Raw genomic sequence first — 24534 nt, forward strand, 5'->3', positions numbered from 1 at the left:
GTCAGTCGCGCTCAGTAGCGGCAGCAGCATCGTGTCCTCTACATGCAGGCATCCACGCGCAGCCCACTACAAGTCTTCTAAGCGTTTTCATTTGGTTTTGTTGCGAGCAGAACGAGAAAAACAACAACAACAAGAAGAAGAATTGGAATCCATTTGGACTTGATGATAGTCTACAAGTTGAGCAGAATATGATTTGAAAGTAACGAACAGGTGAGTTTAAACACACTTTTCTCACTGTTAACTTTAATTTCGATGACACATCGTCCTCTTCGAAGTGTATTTACGCCGGGATAAATAGAAAAATGACTTTCCTTCACTCACTTACCATGTGTGCTTACGGCATGACTCACTTTCCTCCTCAATTCAAAACTTTCACAACAGCTTTTGTCCGTTTGGATCTTGATTTTGTCGCCTGCAGGTGCCTCCTCCTCTTTAAAATAATAATAGCGCTTAGTCACATTTTGGATGCAAAACAAGTGAGTACTCATCTAGCCTCCTCTCCTCTCTTGTTATTGAAGTCGAAAGAAGATATGTCTATTTTTGTTTATTCAACAGCATAAAAAGCACTAAAAAAATACATGTAGAAAAGTCGGACAAAAATCAATTAACAGTGCAGTCAACGAGGAAATAAGATGTTTCATTATTGCTCACCAAGTGTACTAAAACTTTAATTTAATTTTATTTATTTATTTTTTTTATTTTTGCTGTATGCTTTCATAATTCAGCGTTGCATCTTATATCTTACCCTTTTTACTGACTGTGAAAATATTTTTTTTCAATTTTGTAGTGTTTTCTTTTATACATTTTTGTATGTCTCATATAAACAATCCTAAATGGGCTGTTTAGGGGGGTCTGGGTCCCCAAGCTGCATTGTCTGAGTATCAAAACCTACCCCTGAAATTGACATCTTGCATCCCTCCATTCTACTTATTGATATTTTAAACAATGTTGTCTGCTCTATTTAGACACACCAAAGAACTGTTGTTATTTTAATGGCCGTTTTAGGGCTTTGCTGCATACATGGGGCCCCCCGTCCTTAGCCCGTGCAAGCCTGTGAGTTAATCTGGCCCTGTGTGTCTCACTGCTCTGGTCTGAGATAAGTATCACAATCCAGAATAGAGATACACAAGAAGTACATTTGTGATCTTAAGGGTCTAACGAGCCATTGCACATTGTACTTTCTAATGATTGGACATAGTACTATCTAAAAGTGCATCCTACTAGAAATACCAGCATGCTGGATGTCATGCTGTTGTTGATGTCTTCAAACAGCATGTGTCACCACCACATCAACCTCATGCAAATTCTCATTTTGCAAATTCTATGGCAGCACCGCAAAGCCTGATGCAACCAACACTGCCACCACCTCCCATTACCGGCTGCCTCCCACCCCTGTGTGCTACTATTCAGTGTATTGGGTGATTTATCATGTTGCACGAGGGTCCCACTGACCCACACCCTCCTCTTTGCTTTTAATTGAGTTTATCTTTGCTCCCCAAGGCCGTCACTGTCTAAACTTGAAGGCGGGCGCTCGTGTAGCCCCGCCCAGCTTTGGGTCTATGATTCACCATGTCACAACCCGAGCGCGCCCACCAGGCCCAACTAGTGCTGGGGCTGATCTTTGTGTGACTGCAGCATGACTGCTTGTGGTAACAGGACAAAACGCTGGTCCACAGTGGACCCTTTCATGTCCATGTCGCGCACTGCATAATGTAGGACGACCTAGTCACACTCTGTGTTCTACTTTGTGTTCCAATCACTTCTTGTGTTTGTTGGGTCAGGATGGATCGCCGCTTCCTGCAAACGGTTCTTGCCCTCATGCTGTTGTGGTCCCTGAGCGGGTACCATGTGCACGGCCTGTGTGAAAAGTCCTCAGAGTCTTCGAAAGTCAACTTGTCAGTCAACCACCAGCTCGCGACGTTCACCGCAGACTTCCCCATCCAGAATATGGTGACGCTGGACGGCATTGTTTACGTGGGGGCCGTGAATAGAATCTATGCCCTGGCCCCAAACCTCACCAAGCTGTCGGAGTACCACACGGGTCCTGTGCTCGCCAACGAGACCTGTGGATATGGCACCGCCAGCAGAAGCAGAGTGGATAACCACAACATTGCCTTGGTGGTGGAGAACATGTACGATAAAGGCTTGTACAGCTGCGGCTCAGCAGACAACGGGGTCTGCCGCCGACACGTCCTGGATGATGACATCAGCCCTAAGACTGTGGACGAGGAGGTGTACTGCTTTGCGGACAAGGTGACGCTGGGCAGAGGTCAACCTAGCGAGCCAGATGTAGTGGTCAGTCCCTCAGGCTCTCAGGTGCTCAACGTGGAGAGCAATGTGATCAAGTTCTTTGTGGGAAACTCTGAGATTCCCGGTGTGGGAAGTCCTCGGAATGGTTCCAGTCATCCTCACACCATGTCCCTGAGGAAGATGAAGACGAGCCAGAATGGCTTCACCTTCTTCTCCAGCCTCTCCCACATGGACCTGATCCCGTCTCTACGTGGAAATTACTACTTGCGCTATGTGTACTCCTTCCACAGTGGACCTTTCACCTACTTCCTGACTGTGCAGCAGGTCAGCAGGGACACGCAAGCCTTCCATACTCGAATTGTGCGCATGTGCTCCTCGGACATCGTGATCCGCCGCTACGTGGAGCTGCCGCTGGAGTGCATCAGCACCGACAAGAGGCGGCGGCGCTCGACAGAGGACATGAAAGTGTTCAACCTGCTGCAGGCGGCCCACGTCTCCAAGGTGGGTGACGACATGGAGCTGCAGAGGCACCTGAAGGTGGAGGAGGGCGATGACGTGCTCTTCGCTGCCTTTGCTCGCGGAAAGCCCAACTCCACTGAGCCCACCGCCAACTCGGCCGTCTGCGTCATGAGCATCAAGCACCTCAACAGCATGTACAAGCTGTACATGCAGAAGTGCAACACAGTTGACCCGTATCACTTCACCGGCTCACACGACAAGTCCTGCTACAATGTGGTGAGTGCCTTGGGGGGGCGGGGCCACCATGCATGCTTTATGCTTGTTTTTCTGAATATCAGATGTAGTTGAATTGTGGTACAGCCTTAAACAAGCTTTAATTCGACCAAACAGCATTTCTTCTAAACAGCTGGAACCTTCAAGACACAACACATTCTGTTCCAAGTTTTAATTGGATTTCAAAACAAATGTTACCATAGGAAATAATGTAAATAGAAATAATCTGTTCCGGGGTCTGGAACTGTGGCCATATTAAGCATTTTAGTAAGTCGCATTTTGACATTCTTGTGTTAACATGTCATACAAGTCTAAAAACAAGTGAAAGCAGTGCTAATAATATAAAGTGCCATCTTAACACTGGGTTTCAGTATCGTTTTAAGAGCTCCAGAAATGAGCAGGACCAGGTCTTGAGACTTCTTTTGAAAGAAGTGGTGCAAAATGGGAGTGAAGTGAAAAGTGATGAGTATATTTTTGCAGCTTGTTCTGTATCATTTTGGCCATTTGTCTGGAAATTTCTGTCCATTTGTGAGGTCAAAGGTCACTGATGTTGGTCCTGCTGGTGTTCTTCCATACCAAACTCCATTACGATCCATACGATAGACTTTTCATACTATCAATACGATTATCATTGTGTCATATCATATTTGAGCCACTAGATGGTACTCAGTTGCAATGTACCTGTATGGGGCATACTAGTTACGAATCGCTGGCATCACCATAAACACACCAATCCTGCTCCTGGTGTCAAAAGAACTACCCACAGCAGCGCAATCGGTTGATAAAAACAGACACTACCAACTTATGATGCAGAATATTATTACTATTTGAGCTCGAACCATTTACTTTCCGGCCATTTACCAAAACTGTATCGGCAAGCACTCTAGGAAACGGGAAGTACTCCCAGCGACGCTACACTACATAGATTGTCTCGGTCCTTGACTGTGACATTCAGCTTACAAACTATGGCCTTTGTGCCTTCATTCATATTTGTGTCTGCTTGTTAACTGCTAGCACTCCGTGTATGTACGTAGCCCCCACCTCCACTACTGACAAAGAGCCTTAATAGCTGAGAAGATGCTCAATCACATTTGATATAGAGCCAATGCACACAGACACAAGTGAAGTCTCTTGTCATCCAGCCTGTGTACCACAGAGAGACTAACAGATGGAGCAGATGCGCATACACTTATATGTCAATTTATTGAGGGCTCATAGTTACCGACCTGTTTTTTTTTTTTTAATCTTTCTATAATTCGTTATATCTACTATTATGACAGGCCTATTCACAGAGAACAGAAAGATTGGAAAATACAATGTTTTTTATGATTTAGGGAAAACTAGAGACTATAATCCAATGTCTCATTCACTCATTAATTGATTCAGAGCTGTGTCCCATTACTTTTCTTCATGTGCTTTAGTTTTCCCTAAAGGCTTTGAGACATCTTTCATGCAAATGCCCTCAGGGTTGTTCTTGCTCCATGTAAATATATCTATTTAAAATAAAAGCAAATAAGTTTAATTGTTATTCTAATGCTACTAAATATATCTATTTAAAATAAAAGCAAATAAGTTCAATTGTTATTCTAATGCTAGGTGGCACGGTACATGCAAACCTATGAGCTCCATCCCTGAGTTGTCCTGAAGTAAGATGTCAGACTATGTGCCCTCAGGTGTGCTTCACTATACTCCTGACAGCCGGTGCCTCATAGGAAGACCAGGTCTCATCAAAATGTCGTTTTACATCCTCATGTGATTTCCTCCTTGATTGCATGGATGGAATTCAGACTTAGCTACGTCTCAATGAAAGAGTGACTGTCAGGTCAAAGTGCACATTGTCAGCTTTACCGCCATATTTGGTGATAGACTCGTACTAGCCTTGTGTTTTCTTCTCTCTTCTTTCCGCACATAATCCATCCCATTTTAGGACAAAGTATCATGAAAGGGATCCAAAGCATACTGGACTCTCTGGATCAATCATCCCATTTATAAGAGAGGGGCAAACGGGTATTTGGGTTTAAATGTATTTACCTTTGTTCTATTTTCCCGCACTTGTGGGCGTGAAGGACTGTACTACCCCAAGTTGGCTTTAGGCGCTCACCCCCAATCCATCACCATTGACCCCAGCAGTGGGTTCAATCACCTGATCAATAGTGACATGAAGGGAACTGCTGACCACCCAGCAAAAGCCTCTGTCTGTCAATTATTTGTGTGACAGCATGGAAGCCCCCCTCCTTTAACCGTTTAGCATGGCAACCAACATAAAAATTATATTTTTTTTAATTCATAACTTTATCTGGGCTAGTGCAGTGTCAGTTTTGTGTCGGCTGGTGTGCTCAAGAAGTACATGTTTGTACAAAGACAGGGATATTGATCAACATTTTAATGTAAATATCCAATATTTAGTCAGGGGCTAAAAAACATAATCAGATTAGCAATAGGTGTAAAACTGTGTGCACTTGACAAAATAAATAATTATTAAATCATTTTCAAATACATTAATAAAATTAAAAACGCTAATTAGGTCCATAGTAATAAATGCTGTAAGCAGAGAAAAGGTGTTTTATTTTTCTTTGTGTGTGTCTACCCTTTATGGGTGCTTTATTCTTGTTCTTGTAGCTAAATGAAACATCTCCATGTTTAGTTTGCAGTCTTGGCTCTATTTGCTGACCTGAATCAATAATAGAACTGAGAGTCCTACTTTTAAACAGATAAGTAACTTTCAAACCAGTTCTTTAACTAAGCATTGCTTATTTTATTATGCAAAGACCTTTCATGCTTTGTCTACATGCAGTCTTCATATAAACACTCGGCTACAAAAATATATATATATGTGAAGAAAAGCCCAAAAAGTCTGGGGGAACTTGGCAGCTTTCATGTGTTTGCTCAGCTGTTATGTCAGGTGAATATGTTGGATAGCAAGCGTCTAATAGCTTTAATGTGTTTGAAATATGTCATCTTGCGGTGCTCGTTATCATTAATCTCACTCTTTCCTGTGTTGTTTTGCTGCTTGGCTGTGTTTGCTGGAATGATGAGAGTTGTGTAATTCCTTATAGTCTGTGTTTGTGCATTTGCTCGTGTGTGCGTTTTGTTGCATATCTGGCTCTCAGCGGGCCGTGATGAATGGCTCGAGCATACCGGGGGCATTAGCAGCTGGGCGGAAGATGATCCCTCCGGTCGACCCAGGGTGGCAAAAATGTCCCACCACCAACAACCCCCAACTGACCAGTTATCTGCCACTTGTGGGAAAGTCAAAGTTACATCAAACTTCTTTGATGTAACTTAGCTTGAAGGTTCTATATTGGAGTATTTTTCATGGGAATCACGACATCCAAAGAAATACAGCTGAATAGGTGCAGATTCTGGAAGAACTAGAAAGTTTTCTGCGCTGGTTATTGTGTGTAGCTGCTCTATAGGAGTCCACAACTCAATACAAAGGGACGAAAATGAGCATAATAGGTCCCCTTTAAGATGGTTATTTCCATGATGACCAGTCCTCATGCGTATATAAACCTGCCTGCTACTTGACTTTGCACCTGTTGCTGCTTTGAAGACTAAAGGTTGTGATCAGCCATGAAGACGTCAAAGCGAGAGTGCTCTATTAGACATTCTTTCCTCTTGACTCACATGATTTCTTTTCTTTTCTGAGGCCTTTCTCTCCAACGGAGGCATTTAAGAGCGTCTAACTGCCACTTATAACCTCATGGTCACTGCAGCATGCAAACATCTTTGGACCGTTTGAGCTCATTTGTAGCTCGTGCATTTTAATTTCGGAGCAGCTTTGCATGATTCAAAGTGAAGAATACATAATATAATCAAATGTTGGCCCTCTCAGCCTCATCTTTTATGACATACGTTACAGGTTGAAAGAGATTGTTTTACATCCTTGTTCCTCTTCACCGGCTGAACATCTGTCAGTCTGTATCACACAGGAGACAAATGAAGCTCAGTTCAGCTTTTTATTGAGCTTTTATCTCACTTGGGAGTGCTCTGCCGTTTCACTTTTATCACATCAATTGTTGGCGCCTCAGCTGCGAGTGCCGCAACAACTACAACAGCAGCAACGTTTGTAGCATAGCCACAATGCTATTGAAGGGGATGGTGGATTTGTTTCATCTTCATGTCCAGATGGCAGGTAGACACTACGCCACAGATAAGCACCCCCATCTCGTAAATTCATATAACTGGTCAACATTGGATGGAGACACACTCAGGAAGTTATTTTGGTCGTTTTTTGGGGGGTTTTTTTGCCGGTGGAAATGTCCCAGCAAGCAGGAATCTGGAGACGACTGAAAGCTCAGCGTAAGAGCACGTTTGAACTTTTAAGTGCCGGTTGTCAGCGCCAGCATGCCTCCTAATTCTAGAGTGAGCAACCAGTGTGTGTTGCGTGTTATTTAATGATGACCTGTTGCTGTTTAAGGTCGCTGCGATGGTGGGGCAAATGCGGTGTCCTGTGTGGCGGCAACGTCGCTTTTCATTGTTGCTCACTGGACACTATACTATATTAGGTACACATGCAATACTTTACTGTATTTATGTTTGTTTATTAATAGCAGACTACTTCCTGGTACATTAGGAATAACCTATGGTGTTATGACACAACAATCAGTCTGATTGCTGCATCTGTACCTTTGTCCAAATCTGCACCAAAAATGAATGGATTCTTCCTCAGCCCTAGCATCATCCCTCGACAAAGTTTAGTAGTTGCATAGTTTTTGTGTCACCCAAACTCAACACCTATCAAACACCTCATGTCTCAAGTTTGACGGAGGTCCTACTGCTAAATTGTGCTTACCGGCATACACATCCTCAATTGTTAAGTTTAGACTTTTCATACTATTATCAGTGGTTGATTACTTTTTACGCTAGTGTGATAGTTACGAATGTTAATATGTTACTTAAAACATTGCATGGACACTTAAAGGGGAACTGCACTTTTTGGATATTTTGCCCATCATTCGCAATCCTTATGTGAAACATGAACTTTACCTTTTCTGTGCATTCAAGCATGAGAAAACGAGTTAATATGAGCTAGCTAACGTCATTGGAAATACGTATTTTGATGCTAAAGCCCTAAAAAGAAACCTGAAAAAAATGTTAACATTTACATAAAGGACTCATATATTAACCAAGCTACAGCGATATTGTTATTGCAGCAGCTAACATGAAAAACTAGATTTCTGTCGGGCGAAAAAGTGGATACCTATCTTTCAATTTTGGTATGAAGATGCTCGTTTGCTGTCAGCAATTTTACGTGATGACTGGAGTACCCGTCTTTTGCTGGAAGACACAGCCATCCCAAGGAGAGCAGACATTGAAAGTGTTGTTGCTGTATCTATGCTGCTGTTATTGACAGAAGTAGCATAAGCTATATGCACAATGTGAAATCAATGCACCTAGGAAAGACATTTCGGTAATGTTCGGTAAATCATCAAAATACGACAAGATACTGTAAGTATTACATGTTATCATCAATTTAATAGTTCTTATGATCACAGCATCTATATAAAATGATAAAACACTGTTGTTGTTGTTTTTTTTTTTAGAGGGCTTCGTAGTCAAAATAGGTGTGTCCCAATGACGTGCATTGTTAGCTAGCTCATAGTAACTTGTTTTCTGGCATTATAATGGACAGAAAAGGGAAAGAAATATGTGTTCATGTTTCACAAAAGGAATAAGGCAAACTTCCCAAAAAGTGCAGTTCCCCTTTAATAAAGCTTTTGTGGTGGCCATAGTTTGACCCTAAACAGATTACTTCTATTTACATGATTTTGTTGTACTACTTTAACAGTAGTACCACACAAATTACCGATAAACTCTACTGCTTGGGAGGAACACTTTTTTTTTAGTTTCACACAACATGTGACTTGTTACAAAATAGCTCTTTTGCTACAAAGCTCTTCCAACAATGGGGCCGCCCACCAGGTTTATATCTTGACAATGTCTTTTTAAAAAGCTCTTATCCTTCCCTTATGCTGCGGAGTCTCCACATTCCCACAAGTCTGTCGGGAACGCCGGAGACCAAAAGCAAGCTAGCGTTCTACACGGGAGGTTAACATGATGATCAGATTAGCATGGATTGGAGAAAACCCACCAAATGCTGATTGCTTTTAAATTGAATCTGCAGGCTGATTGATGATATTGTGTGTCATATAATTCCTGCTTTTGACCAACAGACATTTTAATTAGCTGGCACGCTTTTAATGAACAAATAGCAAACACATTGATTTCATGCCGTAGATCAGGAAATACTCTTTCTGATTATGAATAAGCAGCCCCCTCCAAGATACTTATACTGGACTGCTTCATAATTACATAAGCTGTTTAAAAGCACTTAAGGAATTTTATAGCAGCTCAGAAGGTTTACATTTGACAGCACATACACACCTTTTAATATCATGTAGTTGTAAAGCTTTATACCCCAGAGACAAACCTCCCGCTATTGAAAGTGAGTTTAGGCGAAGCACGCAGACGTTTAAGTCTGACCTCGATCACAAAGTCATGACTGGGCTTGACAAGGTCACACCCTGACTTGATCTGACCCGCCTCAGAGCCACGAGACTCAGGCCTCTATCAACACAGTGAAGGCTAAACAATACCAGAGCGGATTTTCATAGACACACATTTGCGGCATTGATCAGATATTGACAGCAGAAGCTTGCTGTTGTGTACAGAAGAAGCAAAGATGCGACAGACGCTGTCCTGTAGGAGAAATAATGGTCTGTTCCAGGGTTAAGCTGATTTATTTTCTAAACTTTATGAAGTGTACAGGCAAATATTTAAGTCACATTTTAACCTTCTCAACTGTAATACAAGTGCGAAAAGAAGTGACACAATGTTAAATAAAATTAAAAATAAAAATAAAATTTGTATTTGGTACTTTGGTAACAACTTGGGATGCACGATTTTTTTCACCTCCGCGTTAGATGTAGCACTTGCACGGGTGTGGTGTCAGTAAGGAGGATGGCTGCAGGGCATGCGTGGAGACAACTAAGGTTACTGATATTCTTTAGCCTGCATTTGCAGATGTTGTTCTAATTGTGTTTTCTAACAACATTAAAGGGGTCCTACGATGATTTTTCCACTTTTCTGACCTAAAAATGTTGTTAGGATGTTGTATTCTTGTGTTAAACGACACCAAAGTTTCAGAGAAAAGTTTAGGATGGCTCTGAATGCTCGGCTTCAGATAGCTTTTCTAACACTGGCTCCCTGTGATGTCACAAGGAGCTGGGTTTCCTTACATGGGCATGCGCTGTAGACCAGATATGCTCTCCAAACAGCTTTGCTTCTCTGTTTACGGTTGTTAGCATTGGCTCCCAGGAAAATTCTTCCTACGAGGAAAGATCAGGCAGAAGTGGTTGGAGTTGGTGATTCCCAGCAAGAGAAAAATATTTGTATCTGTCAACGGCATTTCACATGGGACTGTTTTTGTGAACATGAATGTGAAATATTGACTAAGCTGTTGCTGCTCTCTTGGAAAAGGTGCATTAATGTAGGACACACTATGACTGCAGTCAGTAAACACAGACCTCCGAGTTCATACACGGTAGGTCAGGGGTCTCCAGCCAGTAGCTTGTGAGCTACCAGTAGCTCCTAACCACTTTTCAAGCAGCTCTCCAAAGGCTTTATTCATTTATTATCAATTCCTAAAATTAGTAAGTGGAGTTTGGTTTTGGCAGTAGTCCGGAAGTACGGTACTTAGGAGTGCTTGGGTGTGTGACAAATCACACTGGCCATGGGTGGAATAAATTAAACAGACCGTTTTGGAAATCCAAGGAAATATAGCTGCAATAGATGCAGATTCTGGAAGATCTAGAAGGTTTTCTGTGTGTAGGTTTATTGTGCGTAGCTGCTCGATAGGAGTTCACAACTCAATACAAAGGGCTGAAAATGAGCATAATCAGCTGTGGCTCATGGTCTCATTGGAAATCTCTGATGTGTGAATTATGGTATCAGAACCCAATACCAATAATTGATTGGACCAGTCCCATCCCCGCTAACAAGTGAGGGAACGCAGGAGTCCCACTGCTTTCAATATGAGTCACCTCACATAACTTTCTTTCTACATTCTTCTGTTTCCGTATACCAGCATGAGGTGCTAAACATTACAAATATTTTCACCAGCAGAATAATAAACATATAGTTAAATGTCTCCATTTTAGTCCGTGTCAATCAAAAGTGAACATTATTATCATTATACAGTGTACCTAATGAATTGGCCTGTAAATGCATTGCAAGGCAGTTACGTCCCAGTGTGTGATGTCATGATGCAGCCAGTCTTTGCAGGTGTTAAGATGCATAACAATAGGTGGGTTTAAAGCTGCGCACAGATGGTTAGTCCTGAAGATCCAGACGCTAGTATGGACATTGCAGCTCTGCATGCTCCAGCTCGCTCATGCCATCACTAAACTGGTATTTGTTTGTCTCCTTGGAAAGCAGATGTGCTGCAGAGACGCTCGCTCACCCTGAAGTCACACAATAGTCAGCTCATGACATTTTATAGCTGCGTCTTCCTCCACTCAGCTCTTAATCCATTTGGAAAATATTTGCTTATACAGTAAGTCGCCGCTAACTCCCAGGACTTTTTTTTTTTGAGTTCGGCATGCCTCAGCGTGTCGTGCCAGCGTTTCGCCCGCTTCAGAACCCAGTGGAGCGTTCAGCAGGCAGGCGGGCCATCGGCGCCACAAAAGACTCAATGTTCTACCTTCTTGTCCCGTCCTGTCCTGTTTGTGTCACGGTGAGTGTGTGATTGGATCAAGAACGGCTTTGACGTACATGAGGAATCACATCTTTGCATCCATCTACACACTGAAAACATTTGCAGGCTAGAACATAGAAACAAAATACGCATGCGGTAAATAAAGTTAACTTTTGTTCTTAGAAGCAAACATGAAATAATAATCCATCCCCTCGGTCATGAAAGGCAGACAATACACTGAGTGAATAGTGAATAGAGTGCACTACTTGCCTGCAACCACCAGAGGTGCTGTTTATTCAATCTCAGTTAGTTTGCTGTCTATAGAAGGTTGCACTAAAGGTGTTTAGAATTTGTCATGGTTTACTTTAGTACCGTAATTTCCGGACTATAGAGCACACCTGATTATAAGCCTCACCCACTACATTTTTAGAGGAAAACCGATTTTGTACACAAGCCGCACCTCTATATAAGCCGCATGTGCCCACATTAAAACATGTAAACATATTTACAAAGAAAGACGGTACACAGAGAGTTTTCAAAGTTTAATAATATAACTTAACAATAATAATAATATAACTTTCTTCACAAACGGTGCCTGTGGCAGTAAAACGGTAGCAACATGGTAACAACACGCTAGCAACACAATAGCTTTTTTCGTCTTTTTACATTGCTCCAGTTCTTCCCGCTGCCGTTTCCAGCGTCTCACCATCGATTAGTTTATGCCAAGTTTACTTGCAGCAGCTCTGTTTCCTTCTTTAACGGACAGCTCGAAAGCTGCGTCATATGCCTTTCTTTTTTGCATTTTCCATGATAAGGGTATCTTCACGCTAATTTAATTTATGCACAAGACAAGAAGTTGCAGTCTTCCTCGACGCATACATTCCACCGATCTTAATCTTACATTTTTCTACTCGAGAGCCCCTGGCGGCCGTTATAAAAATTACATAAATTGGCCGCATCACTGAATAAGCCGCAGGGTTGAAAGTTTGGGAAAAAAGTAGCGGCTTATAGTCCGGAATTTACGGTAACTCATCCACTGTCTCACATTCGATTTTTAGGTGGGCCTGCAATGATCATGTTCCCAAAAACTGCTGTAAGTCACACTCGGTCAGTGGTGTAGATCGTTTTTTCACCAATGATTACCCGATGATGTAATCAAGATCAATAGATTCAGACACGCCAAGAACGCGGCAACCTCATTTCAACACTTCCATTGCTCCAACGCTATCACCTTGGAGTGTTTTGTTCCTGCTCACATCTACAGGCATTTCCCGGCCGTTTTCTCCATGAGTCGGCGCTCGTTCAGTGCAGCTGTTTGGTTTCGGAGCCATGTTGGTTAATGGTTAGCTCGGCCTGCAGTTTGCTTTCTTTCTTGTTGTTTGCTGGAAAGCCAAACGTGCGCACTGATGCTGGCTGCTGCTGTGTGCACATCTTATCTTTGTTCCCGAGATAAAGTATGGAGTAGTAAATATGCAAACGGTTGGCGGCCCCAACTGCTGTCCTTCCTGGGAAGTGAGCAGCAGCCATGTGGAGTCAGGCTGCAATATGCCACAAAAGTGGCATAAGCTTTTATTGTATCTTGTTAGGTGAGACGCCAACTTATTAAAAATGTCTATTTTTGACACACAACTTAGCTTTACTATCCACTGGCAATTAGTAAACAACAGCCATTATTGTCTACATATCTGGCAACACAAGTGAGCGGCAAGGTGATTGTGTATTGCCTTTAGTGTTACAGTCGGAGGCTGCAGGAGTGCTGCTGGTACTGAGGGAGCTGTGGCTCGTTGAGGAAAATGTAAATGCCTAAAAGTGGGCAATACAAGTGAGTTGCTAGCAGGAATGGGCTGTTTACCAGTTTTAAGGTACACCATGGTAAAAGTCATGGTTTCACAACCACTAAAATAGTCCATACCGTCCTACGTTATGAGAAAAAGTGGGGGTCCTGTATTATTCCTCACAGTTGGAACTGGGCTTTGATGTGTTGAAACCATGGGCATGAGTTGTATTGCCAAAAGTCGGCAACCGTTGAGGCATAACTAGCACTGACGTTAGCTGCAAAGTGACATTTGTGACATTGAGCCATTAATTGAGCCAGTGGTTGCATTTATTTGCATTGTTTTAGTAAGACAATATTTATAGTGACTCTCGCCCGAAGACAGCTGGGATAGGCTCCAGCACCCCCACGACCCTTGTGAGGAAAAAGCGGTAGAAAATGAATGAATGAATGAATGAATGAATATTTCTAGTATTGTGACATGAATTGCAAGACTAGCCACTGCATTAAGAATATTTGTTTAGAAATAATTATGTTCAGCAACATTCATTCATTCCTTTTCTGCCGCTTTTCCTCACGAGGGTCGTGGGGGGTGCTGGAGCCTATCCCAGCTGTCTTCGGGCGAGAGGCGGGGTACACCCTGGACTGGTCGCCAGCCAATCACAGGGCACATATAGACAAACAACCATTCACACTCACATTCATACCTACGTATGGACAATTTGGAGTCACCAATTAACCTAGCATGTTTTTGGAATGTGGGAGGAAACCGGAGTACCCGGAGAAAACCCACACATGCACGGGGAGAACATGCAAACTCCACACAGAGATGGCCGAGGGGGAAGGGTGGAATTGAACCCTGGTCTCCTAGCTGTGAGGTCTGCGCGCTAACCACTCGACCGCCGTGCCACCTGTTCAGCAACATGATATTTATAAATGAAGCATGTTTTTTATGTCGTTTTGAAAATGAGTTTTTCTCTTCATTCCAACAAAGATATTTCAAAATAACAATAATAATAATTTTAGCTACAGTATAAAAAGAATGCTGTGAAGCCATGATAGTTTTGCCCAAGGTTATCATACCGTCACACTCTCATACCGGCCCATGCCAAGTTGCGAGACAATTATACCTTGCCCACAGTCAAGCATGGTAATGGTCTCATCACTATCTGGGGCTGTACAAGGGGATCCAGTATCAGGAAGCTGTGATTCATTGAAGGAAATGTGATTTGTACTGTCACACTGACACTGAAGCAGAAATTGGGCCACGTGGCAGTTTTCCAACATAAAAACTACAAACAGACCTCCAAGATGCCAAGTGCAAGTGACAGCTCCACCAGTGATGTCATTATGGAAAAGTATTCCAGTAACATCCTGGTCTATTCCATGTCCAAGAGGATTAAGGCAGTACTAAGTAACAATGGTGCTCACACTACAAACACAATTTGTGTTATGTGAGGGGTAGTCATTTGTGTTGATAGCTTTTTAAAACACTAATGGCTGTGTGTTGACTATACTGTACTGCTGTAGAAGCTGCACACTGACCTCGCTAAAATACATACAAGTTTACTTTCTAGAGGACTTTCTCTTGATGTACATGATGTACTGTCATTAAAACTGCCATGCGGCCCAGTTTCCCAAGGGATGGGACTATCCTCTACTTCACAATGTCGCAGTACATGTTGTAATTGATCTTTCTCCTCTGGAGCACTCATACTACCACCCTGCTTGACTGGGTCAGTTATCTTGCTGACTTGTGTTGCCAGCTTTGTCAGCAATAAGGCCTGTGTTAAGTCACTTTAAGTGGATAGTAAATGTATATTGTTATACAAGCTGTACACTAACTACTCTAAAATACTGTATATTCAAGTTGAATTTCTATAGTATTGTCCCCTTACAACAGGGGTCTCAAACACGCGGCCCGTGGGCCAAATGTGGCCCGCAGGACACTAGTTTGAGGACCCCGCCTTGATATGAAAGTTTAATGTTAGTGCGGCCCACGCAAGTTTGATATGGATGGTATCATGTACCCAGAAAAAAAATATTACGGTTGATTAATGTTCATGTTAAAGGTTAAATAACTGTTAATAGTTATCCTCCCTATCCGTGTGGAAGTGGTAAGTTTTTGGCTTTTTAAGTTTAAAGGAAATAACTTGAAGGCTACCGTGTAGGTCGCTAGCTCTCTAGTTTGCAAGTTAGCATGTGTCTCAAGACCCTGCAGTTGCGCAATATGTTGTAAATAAAAAAAGTATAAATGTGACTATTGTCATGTCTACAGGGCTCTAATAATGCTTTGTTAATTTTAATCTGAAAAAAATAATTTGTCTACCAACCAACTATATGTGGTTTCTTAAGTTTTTATTATTTGCCGTTTTATTATTATTATTATATTTATTTATTACTGATTGATTGATTTTCTTTATTCTTGATTTGTTTATATATTTTTCATCTTATTTTGTGCGGAAAAATAAAAATTAAGATATTTGAGAACAGTGGAATGTTTTATCAGAGCTTTTATTGTAGAAAATCGAAACCAAAGCAACCAAGATTTATTCATTTTTCTGTTTTTAATGCGTTTTTTTTGGGGGGGAAAACCTGATGCGGCCCAGTCTCGCCCAGACCCTAGCTCCAGTGGCCCCCAAGTAAATTGAGTTTGAGACCCCTGCCTTACAAGATATGATCAAATGTTGCTAAGATGTGAGCGCTGTTTTCCCTTTTGGGAAACACTGTATGTTGTAATCATCAGTGTGTGTCATGTATTTCACCACATGTTGATATCTTAAAGTAAGGCATGAGAATGCTTATCTGCCATCCCCCACACTCTAAATGAAGGACCTTTTTAAAAACAACCTCCCCTTCTTTTTTTTGTTTTTGCCCTTCATGCCGCCGTTGTCCTCACCTCGACCCCGGGTTGCTCTTATTTCCTTGGCTTTTTGAAAGGCTTCTTCCTAATCACAGAGTGAAGCAGAGCAGCAAATGAGCGTGCAGGGCTGCGGCCACCAAGCTACTACTTGTACTAGTAATTAAAAGGCAAAGTCAAGTTTGCATGGCAGCAAGAAATATAGCGCTAACACGCCAGCCTGCCCCGCACATGTATGGGATCCTGTAGCAGCACAACATGGACCCACTGTGGAATGTTTCCACAATGATGTTGTTGTTGACAACGTTCATGTCTTCAGACCAAACCATTACTCAATACCCACAAGTACATTATTAGTTTTGAGGAAATTACTCATGATTCTTAAAAAAGCCCAGTCAAAGGTCATATTGGCATTTGTTGTTTTTGTCAAATTCTCATTGTCAAATCAAAGGAATCTGTTTTTTTTAATGGTATTTATTATCTGGGTTTTGGGGTGGGGGGTTTTGCAGATCATTCACAATCCTTATGTGAAACCTGAACTCATATTTATTTAATTTTCTGTGCATTATAACACGAGAAAATGAGTTAACATAAGCAAGCTGACAACGGACATCATTGGGATACACCTAGTATTTTGACTATGAAGCCCTCTAAAATTTGCATGTTGCATTTATACATGCTGTGATCATGCATTAACACGTACATCAGAGGTCTCAAAGTCAATTTACTTGGGGGTCACTGGAGCTCGGGTCTGGGTGAGACTGGGCCGCATCAGGTTTTTCCAAAAAAAAAAAAAAAACGCATTTATTAAAAACAAAAAAATTTTAAAAAACTTCACTTTGGTTCCAATTTTCTACAAGAAAAGCTCTGATAAAACATTCCACTGTTCTCAAATATCTTACTTTTTATTTTTCTACACAAAATAAGATGAAAAATAAACAAATCAGGAATAAAGAAAATCAATCAATCAGTAATAAATAAATAAATATAATAATAATAATAAAATGGCAATTAATAAAAACTTAAGAAACCACATATAGTTGGTGGGTAGACAAATTATTTTTTTCAGATTAAAATTAACAGCATTATTAGAGCCCTGTAGACATGACAAAACACGACTATAGTCACATTTATACTCTTTTTATTTACAACATATTGCGCAACTGCAGGGTCTTGAGACACATGCTAACTCGCAAACTAGAGAGCTAGCGACCTAAACGGTAGCCTTCAAGTTATTTCCTTTAAACTTAAATAGCCAAAAACTTACCACTTCCACACGGATAGGGAGGATAACTATTAACAGTTATTTAACCTTTAACATGAACATTAATCAAACGTAATACTTTTTTCTGGGTACATGATACCATACAGCATCCATATCAAACTTGCGTCTGCCGCACTAACATTAAACTTTCATATCAAGGCGGGGGCCTCAAACTAGTGTCCTGCGGGCCACATTTGGCCCACGGGCCGCGTGTTTGAGACCCCTGCTTTAGAGGGTTAAGACACATGCTGTCATGTGACCCAGTTGGACAAAACAAATAGAAGTTGTGTTTGTGTGCTAAAACATTAAAAGTTAATTTAGGAGTGCCAACCTCTGACCTTGTAGTGTTTCTCCTGTACATTTGACCAAGGAGAGGACCGACATGCTTCAAACATCTGGTCAGGACGTCTCATTCCAATATAATCCTCACACAGCAAAGTGCTCAAGTAACACACACATACGTATTATGGCCTTTGTCAGCCTGCTTGGTCGCCAAACAATGCAGCACAAGTAGAGGAGCTATCAAGTCAATGCACAGCTTTCATCTTCTCCTCTTTCTCCTCATCCTCTTGATCCTCACTCATTGCTGGAGGAAAGTTTCTCTTTCTCAAGAATGCTGCTGTTGCCGTTTTGCTCTTTGCGCTTGTCTGACAACATAGATTAGCTGCGGTGTTGTGACTAACTCTTGAAAAAAATGACTAAAAATGTTGTGTGTTGTTTTGTTCTAAAAACAGCAGAACATTTTGAAACGCTAAAAACAGGCCAGAAGAACAAACAAATCAATCCGTGAAGACACTTATTATCGTATTACCCTTGAGGCCCCCTTAAAAATGAAGTTACACATTTTATACTTAGGTCCCAAAATGAATTAAGACCCAACTTTAGATTTCAAATGTTTCCATGTCTACATTTTTAAACTATTTTATGCCATTTTTGTTAGAGCCCAGGTTTTTCCTCAATGGGAAAACCACAAAATCAGCTGTTTTTTCCAAAAATGAGGTGCAATGTTGTATATTTGGGATGAAGCAACTCCAGCCTAGACTAGGCCAGTAAGTTTCACACAGCACAGTCAGCAACCATTCGGAGCGGCACGAGTGTAACGATTGTAATTTGCATGTCATGCCACTAGTTGGCAACACCACACACACTCACACCATCTGTTCAATGGCCTCCACCAGCGTGTACCGTATGTGACGTCTGAATGTCATGTGACTGTGACTAATCTAGCGTAACAGTACCGAAGCAGGGCTTTGTGACGGATGATCCCTCTTCCCGCCAGTGAGGTACAAAGATATCTCCAAGGACGCATGAGGCTGATATTTTTCACCTCAGTCTGTCACGTGCACTTCAACATTTTGGATTCCGGCCCGTTATGGAGTTGCTGGACTTAAACGATAGCAAACAAGGCGGACTCGGCTGCTGCTGCTGCTGCTGATGGCCTCATCAGAAGGTCAGACTGACTCAGTAGCTGGAGTTACGACTGACCGATCAAAAGGAATTAAAAGATGAAACGGAGATGAGATATGAAGCGGACATATTTTGTAAGGTGCAAATATTGCTACAGTCATCCAGCAGTTGATTTGTGAAGCACTCCCCCTCTGATGAAGCTGCTTCTTCATTAAAGAGGCCTTTTAGGGTCGGACATTGAACACAACCTACCTAATAAAGCGGCCAATGAGAGCATATAAAGTATTCCACAGTGAAAACCTTTCTTTTCCATGCACATTCTTTCCGACAGCAAGGAAAAACTGAAGGATGTCAGCAGCTTGCTGTCAAAGACATCCGCTTTGGAGGGTTGGAGTCTTCCTTGGGTCAGATCCATCAAACGCTTGAAGCCATTCATTCATTTATCTCGTCATTCATCCATCACAGCAGCTGAGACGTATACATGTGCTCTCCATTAAAGGAATGCTGGATACTGTTGGAAAAGTCCAGTGTTACTGATTGTGTGTACAATATGGATGCAAAACCCAATGGGTGCTGATTCTGCTTATTCTACATGGAAGGATTGCCAGTGAGAACCAGAGATTAGATGTGATGTCAAGAACCATCTGGCGGAACCAAAAGTCAGAAACAAAAGACAGAACTTTCATATATAACTATCTGCAAGAACCAGCATCCAGACCTAACATGCTCATCCAAATCAGCACCAGCTGCCATATGGAGAAGTTAGAACCAGAAGTGAGTACTATATATGACAACCAGCATGCAAAGTCTGAAGTCACAACTAGAAGCCAGAACCACAAGTGAGACCTTGCAATCATAACTGGCATCCTGTACCAGAATGGAGAACCAACATCTAAAACTACCAATCAGAGACAAGTAAGGACCAGTGCCCAGAACCAACAATGAGAACCAGAAGTGAGAACCACCATTCAGAAGATAAAAAAATAGACAGAACTTGCCTACAGAAGTCAGAACCAGCAGACAGAATGAGGAGTCCTAACATTTGCTGGTAAACAGTGCTGAGGTCAACATGAGGTCCTGACATTTGGGCCAGAAGAAGATGAGGCCGCTGTCAGAACTTCTCTCTGACTGTCACACGTGTGGACCAGACCCAAAGGCGGATCAGTAAAATGGGATACACACGACAGCTTCACTGGACTCACTGGGTCGTGATCTTCACAAGTTGATGACACGGGAGCGCCACACGACTCAGAAGCCAGCAGGCCAAAACCACATCAGAACCCTTCTGAGAGCATCTACTGTGGCTGAAGCAAAGCATCATGGGTTGTCCAGGTTGGCATCTGGACTGGTGCCTGTCTTTAGGGAGAGGCCTGTGAATTATTGCTGCATCTGCTTAGAACCAGAAATGTTATTTTGTCCTGCTCCGTACTGAAGGACTTGTGTGTGTCTCCTTAGACAACAACAAGCATTTCACGTGATCCGCCAAACAATAGGAAGCATAATTTTGTTAGCTAGCAAACACAGCAAACTCAAGCTGCTGAATGAGACGATATCAGCACACAAACACTTCCTGGATGCACATGATTTGATAAAACCCTTAAGTCAACAAAACAAGACGAATGGCGCCTCTTGTGGACACTTTTCACATGACAATTAGGAAACTAAAGACGAGACTGTTTTTAGCTGATGATGGATAAAAACTTTACGTGACATGTTTTTGAGCCTGAAAATGCACAAAAAAACAGAGCACACATTTTAAAAAATGATGCTGATCCTTTCCACTTAATACAACAATGGTGGTGTAGCGCTATAGTGTTTGTTTTACACACATTCACTTCTGTGATCCGTCTTTTGGAACAAAGAAAAAAGTAAAATGCACTTATAAATTAATCCTTCAATGGTCGTTGAACTGAGCTCTCGCGGTCAAGGTCAACTGTGTTTTGTGCAAACTTTGACTTTTTTTTTCCCGAACACAGCTTCAAAGGCGTATGACCCGCAACAGGGGTGTCCAAAGAGCAGTCCATTGTAAAAATAAAATTAAACGATAAAGCTGATAAAAAAACCAGCAAAAATTCCATATGTTATATTTCCCTGAGTTTGTTTTAGCCCAGGGGCCTCAAACACGTGGCCCGCGGGCCAAATGTGGCCCACAGGACACTAGTTTGAGGCCCCCGGCTTCATATGAAAGTTTAATGTTAGTGCGGCCCGCGCAAGTTTGATATGGATGCTGTATGGTATCATGTACCCAGAAAAAAATATTACGTTTGATTAATGTTCATGTTAAAGGTTAAAAAACTGTTAATAGTTGTCCTCCCTATCCGTGTGGAAGTGGTAAGTTTTTGGCTATTTAAGTTTAATAACTTGAAGGCTACCGTTTAGGTCGCTAGCTCTCTAGTTTGCGAGTTAGCATGTGTCTCAAGACCCTGCAGTTGCGCAATATGTTGTAAATAAAAAGAGTATAAATGTGACTATAGTCGTGTTCTGTCATGTCTACAGGGCTCTAATAATGCTTTGTTAATTTTAATCTGAAAAAAATAATTTGTCTACCCACCAACTATATGTGGTTTCTTAAGTTTTTATTATTTGCCGTTTTATTATTATTATTATTATATTTATTTATTACTGATTGATTGATTTGTTTTAGCCTGTTTATGACATAAAAAATAGCAAAATGGCCCCTGCATCCTTTGATTTTCCAATGTGCCACCACCATTAGAAAAAGACAGTGCAGTCATGTGAAAACGATGAGGATGAGGAAACCCCATATTGTAACTCTTACTTCTGCACCACTACGCGCAAAAGAAGAAAAATTTGTCAGAACATGCACCCCTACATATATTGCATGTGCAATTATTTTGAAAGATACAACAAATGGTTTGCATGTTCTCCCCGTGTGTCCGTGGGTTTTCTCCGGGTACTCCGGTTTCCTCCCACATTCCAAAAACATGCTAGGTTAATTGGCGACTCCAAATTGTCCATAGGTATGAACGTGAGTGTGAATGGTTGTTTGTCTATATGTGCCCTGTGATTGGCTGATTAAGATGAGAATTTGGTACACAATTTGGTGTAAAAATTTAGCAAGATTGAAAAACATGGCTGCCATCAAGCAAAATATGAGCCGGACTTAGTAAGTAATTGACCATAAGTCACTGATCATTTGTCTGGTGATTATATTACTTTAAGGATATTACATGTATGCTGTATATATGTATGCTCGCATGTCTATTTTCCACACAATCCATAGGTGCCATGTGATTTACATGTCTTGTGGATGACACATAAGGGTTGTTATAATGTTTACACCTGACAAGTGCTTCCAGATGATTGAAGAACGAGGCTCAAAATTTCTAATTTGATTTGACTGATGTCTTCCTGAGTTGGTGTTAACGTACAGGCCACATTGTTCACATGTTAGCACCACTGTTGGCTGCGTTGGCACCAACCGGGCATGAGGCCAGCTGCCCCGCCAGCACCTTTGGGCTGCCCTCGACTCATTTTCGGAGTCTCTTGGCCGTCCCCGGCATGTTGATGGCACATGGCGGCAACATGCTCTCGCACGTGTGCGCTCAAAAGCACGTAGCAACAAATGCGCCCACTCGCTTACGGGTTGTGGCACATGTGCGTTAAGACGCACGCACATGCACCTATAAGAGCCAAGGGTCCGGTTGCAGAAGAACATGCATTGTGTAGTTGTTGCAGCACACTTCATGAAGGTAGTTGGCGCACAATTGACACGCGATCCTGAGTTCAAAGGTCACCCATTCCAGTGAACTTAGTCTTGTGTGTATTTTGGTTTAACAGCTTCAGCCTATTTCAGCACCACAGTGACAATATTTGACATTCTTGTGTTCCGGGTCGGTCCAGTCCAAGGCTCAGGTGTGTTTTCACGCGTGACCCGCAGGCCTCCGTTAGGGTTTGACACCAAAGCCTGGTGGATCAGCTTACACAGCCAGGCTGGGGGCTCAGGGAGCCCCTCGAAAGTGAAACTCAATCACAACGCTGTTGTTTTCTTCACAATGGCAGCCGGTTCAATGCGGGCCACGAGGTGTTCAGTGTCTCACGTGGGTGCCCTGCGGTGACAGTACCACCGCTGGAATACACGCTCCTCAAATGGCCCACAAAGTCAAGGAACATCAACCGGCACCGTAAATCTCTTCCCGAACAAACGTCAGAGAAATGTGAGATATGTGCATTAATGTCGATGTGAGACATAAAATTGGGGTTCTGGTTTTATCCCTCCATTAGTGTCGGCAGTTGTTCAAATGGCCCGCAAGTGGCAATGGCAGGTGCTCTGTTTGGGTTTCACTACTTGCGGTCAAAAGTACAAATACGCATTTGAACAATGCAATTACAGTACCTGCAAAGTTATAGCATCATAGCCTTCTGTGCCCTGAGGGTCAGAACACTGAAAAAAACAAATGTTCAGAATAATAAACTTTTATATTGTCAACATAGACTAAAATAGATATTTCAAATTATCATAAATATAAAGTCAAGATGGGCGGCACTGTGGTGCCTCACAGCCAGGAGACCAGGGTTCAATCCCACCCTCGGGCATCTCTGTGTGGAGTTTGCATGTTCTCCCCGTGCATGCATGGGTTTTCTCCGGATACTCCGGTTTCCTCCCACATTCCAAAAACATGCTAGGTTAATTGGCGACTCTAAATTGTCCATAGGTATGAATGTGAGTGTGAATGGTTGTTTGTCTATATGTGCCCTGTGATTGGCTGGCGACCAGTCTAGGGTGTACCCCGCCTTACGCCCGAAGACAGCTGGGATAGGCTCCAGCACCCCGCGACCCTCGTGAGGAAAAGCGGTAGAAAATGAATGAATGAATGAATGAATGAATAAAGTCAAGATCGGCTGCACGGTGGAGGCTCCAGCACGAAACATGCATGTTAGGTTAATTGACAACTCCAAATTGTCCATAGGTATGAATGTGAGTGTGAATGGTTGTTTGTCTATATGTGCCCTGTGATTGGCTGGCCACCAGTCCAGGGTGTACCCCGCCTCTTGCCTGAAGACAGCTGGGATAGGCTCCAGCACCCCTGCGACCCTCGTGAGGAAAAGCGGTAAAAATGAATGAATGAATCTTACTTGGCTGCACAGCAGTCGAGTGGTTAGCGCGTAGACCTCATAGCTAGGAGACCCGAGTTCAATTCCACCCTCGACCATCTCTGTGTGGAGTTTGCATGTTCTCCCCGTGCATGCGTGGGTTTTTCTCCGGGTACTCCGGTTTCCTCCCACATTCCAAAAACATGCTAGGTTAAGACAGCTGGGATAGGCTCAAGCATACCCCCACGTCTTCGGGCGAGAGGCGGGGTACACCTTGTACTGGTCGCCAGCCAATCACAGGGCACATATAGACAAACAACCATTCACACTCACATTCATACCTATGCACAATTTGGAGTCACCAATTAACCAAGCATGTTTTTTGTAATGTGGGAGGAAACCCACAGACGCACGGGGAGAACATGCAAACTCCACACACACAGATGCCAGATGTCAATCATGATGTGTAGTAACATTAACTCATTAAGTAACAG

General features: G+C 42.3%; 1 protein-coding gene across 2 annotated transcripts in view; it reads left to right on the forward strand.

The window, feature by feature from the left end:
- The window catches only part of met (MET proto-oncogene, receptor tyrosine kinase), a 60646-nt gene continuing 36112 nt past the window's right edge, over positions 1 to 24534 (forward strand). For both annotated transcript variants that reach the window (XM_058074947.1, XM_058074948.1), the window contains exons 1-2: positions 1 to 210; positions 1782 to 2985. In XM_058074947.1, coding sequence (XP_057930930.1) covers positions 1783 to 2985 — 1203 coding nt within the window. In that variant the 5' untranslated portion in view covers positions 1 to 210; position 1782. The remainder of the gene's footprint in view (positions 211 to 1781; positions 2986 to 24534) is intronic.

Source organism: Doryrhamphus excisus, chromosome 6 (genome assembly GCF_030265055.1).
Source record: "Doryrhamphus excisus isolate RoL2022-K1 chromosome 6, RoL_Dexc_1.0, whole genome shotgun sequence".
In the NCBI taxonomy this organism is placed as follows: Eukaryota; Metazoa; Chordata; class Actinopteri; order Syngnathiformes; family Syngnathidae; genus Doryrhamphus; species Doryrhamphus excisus.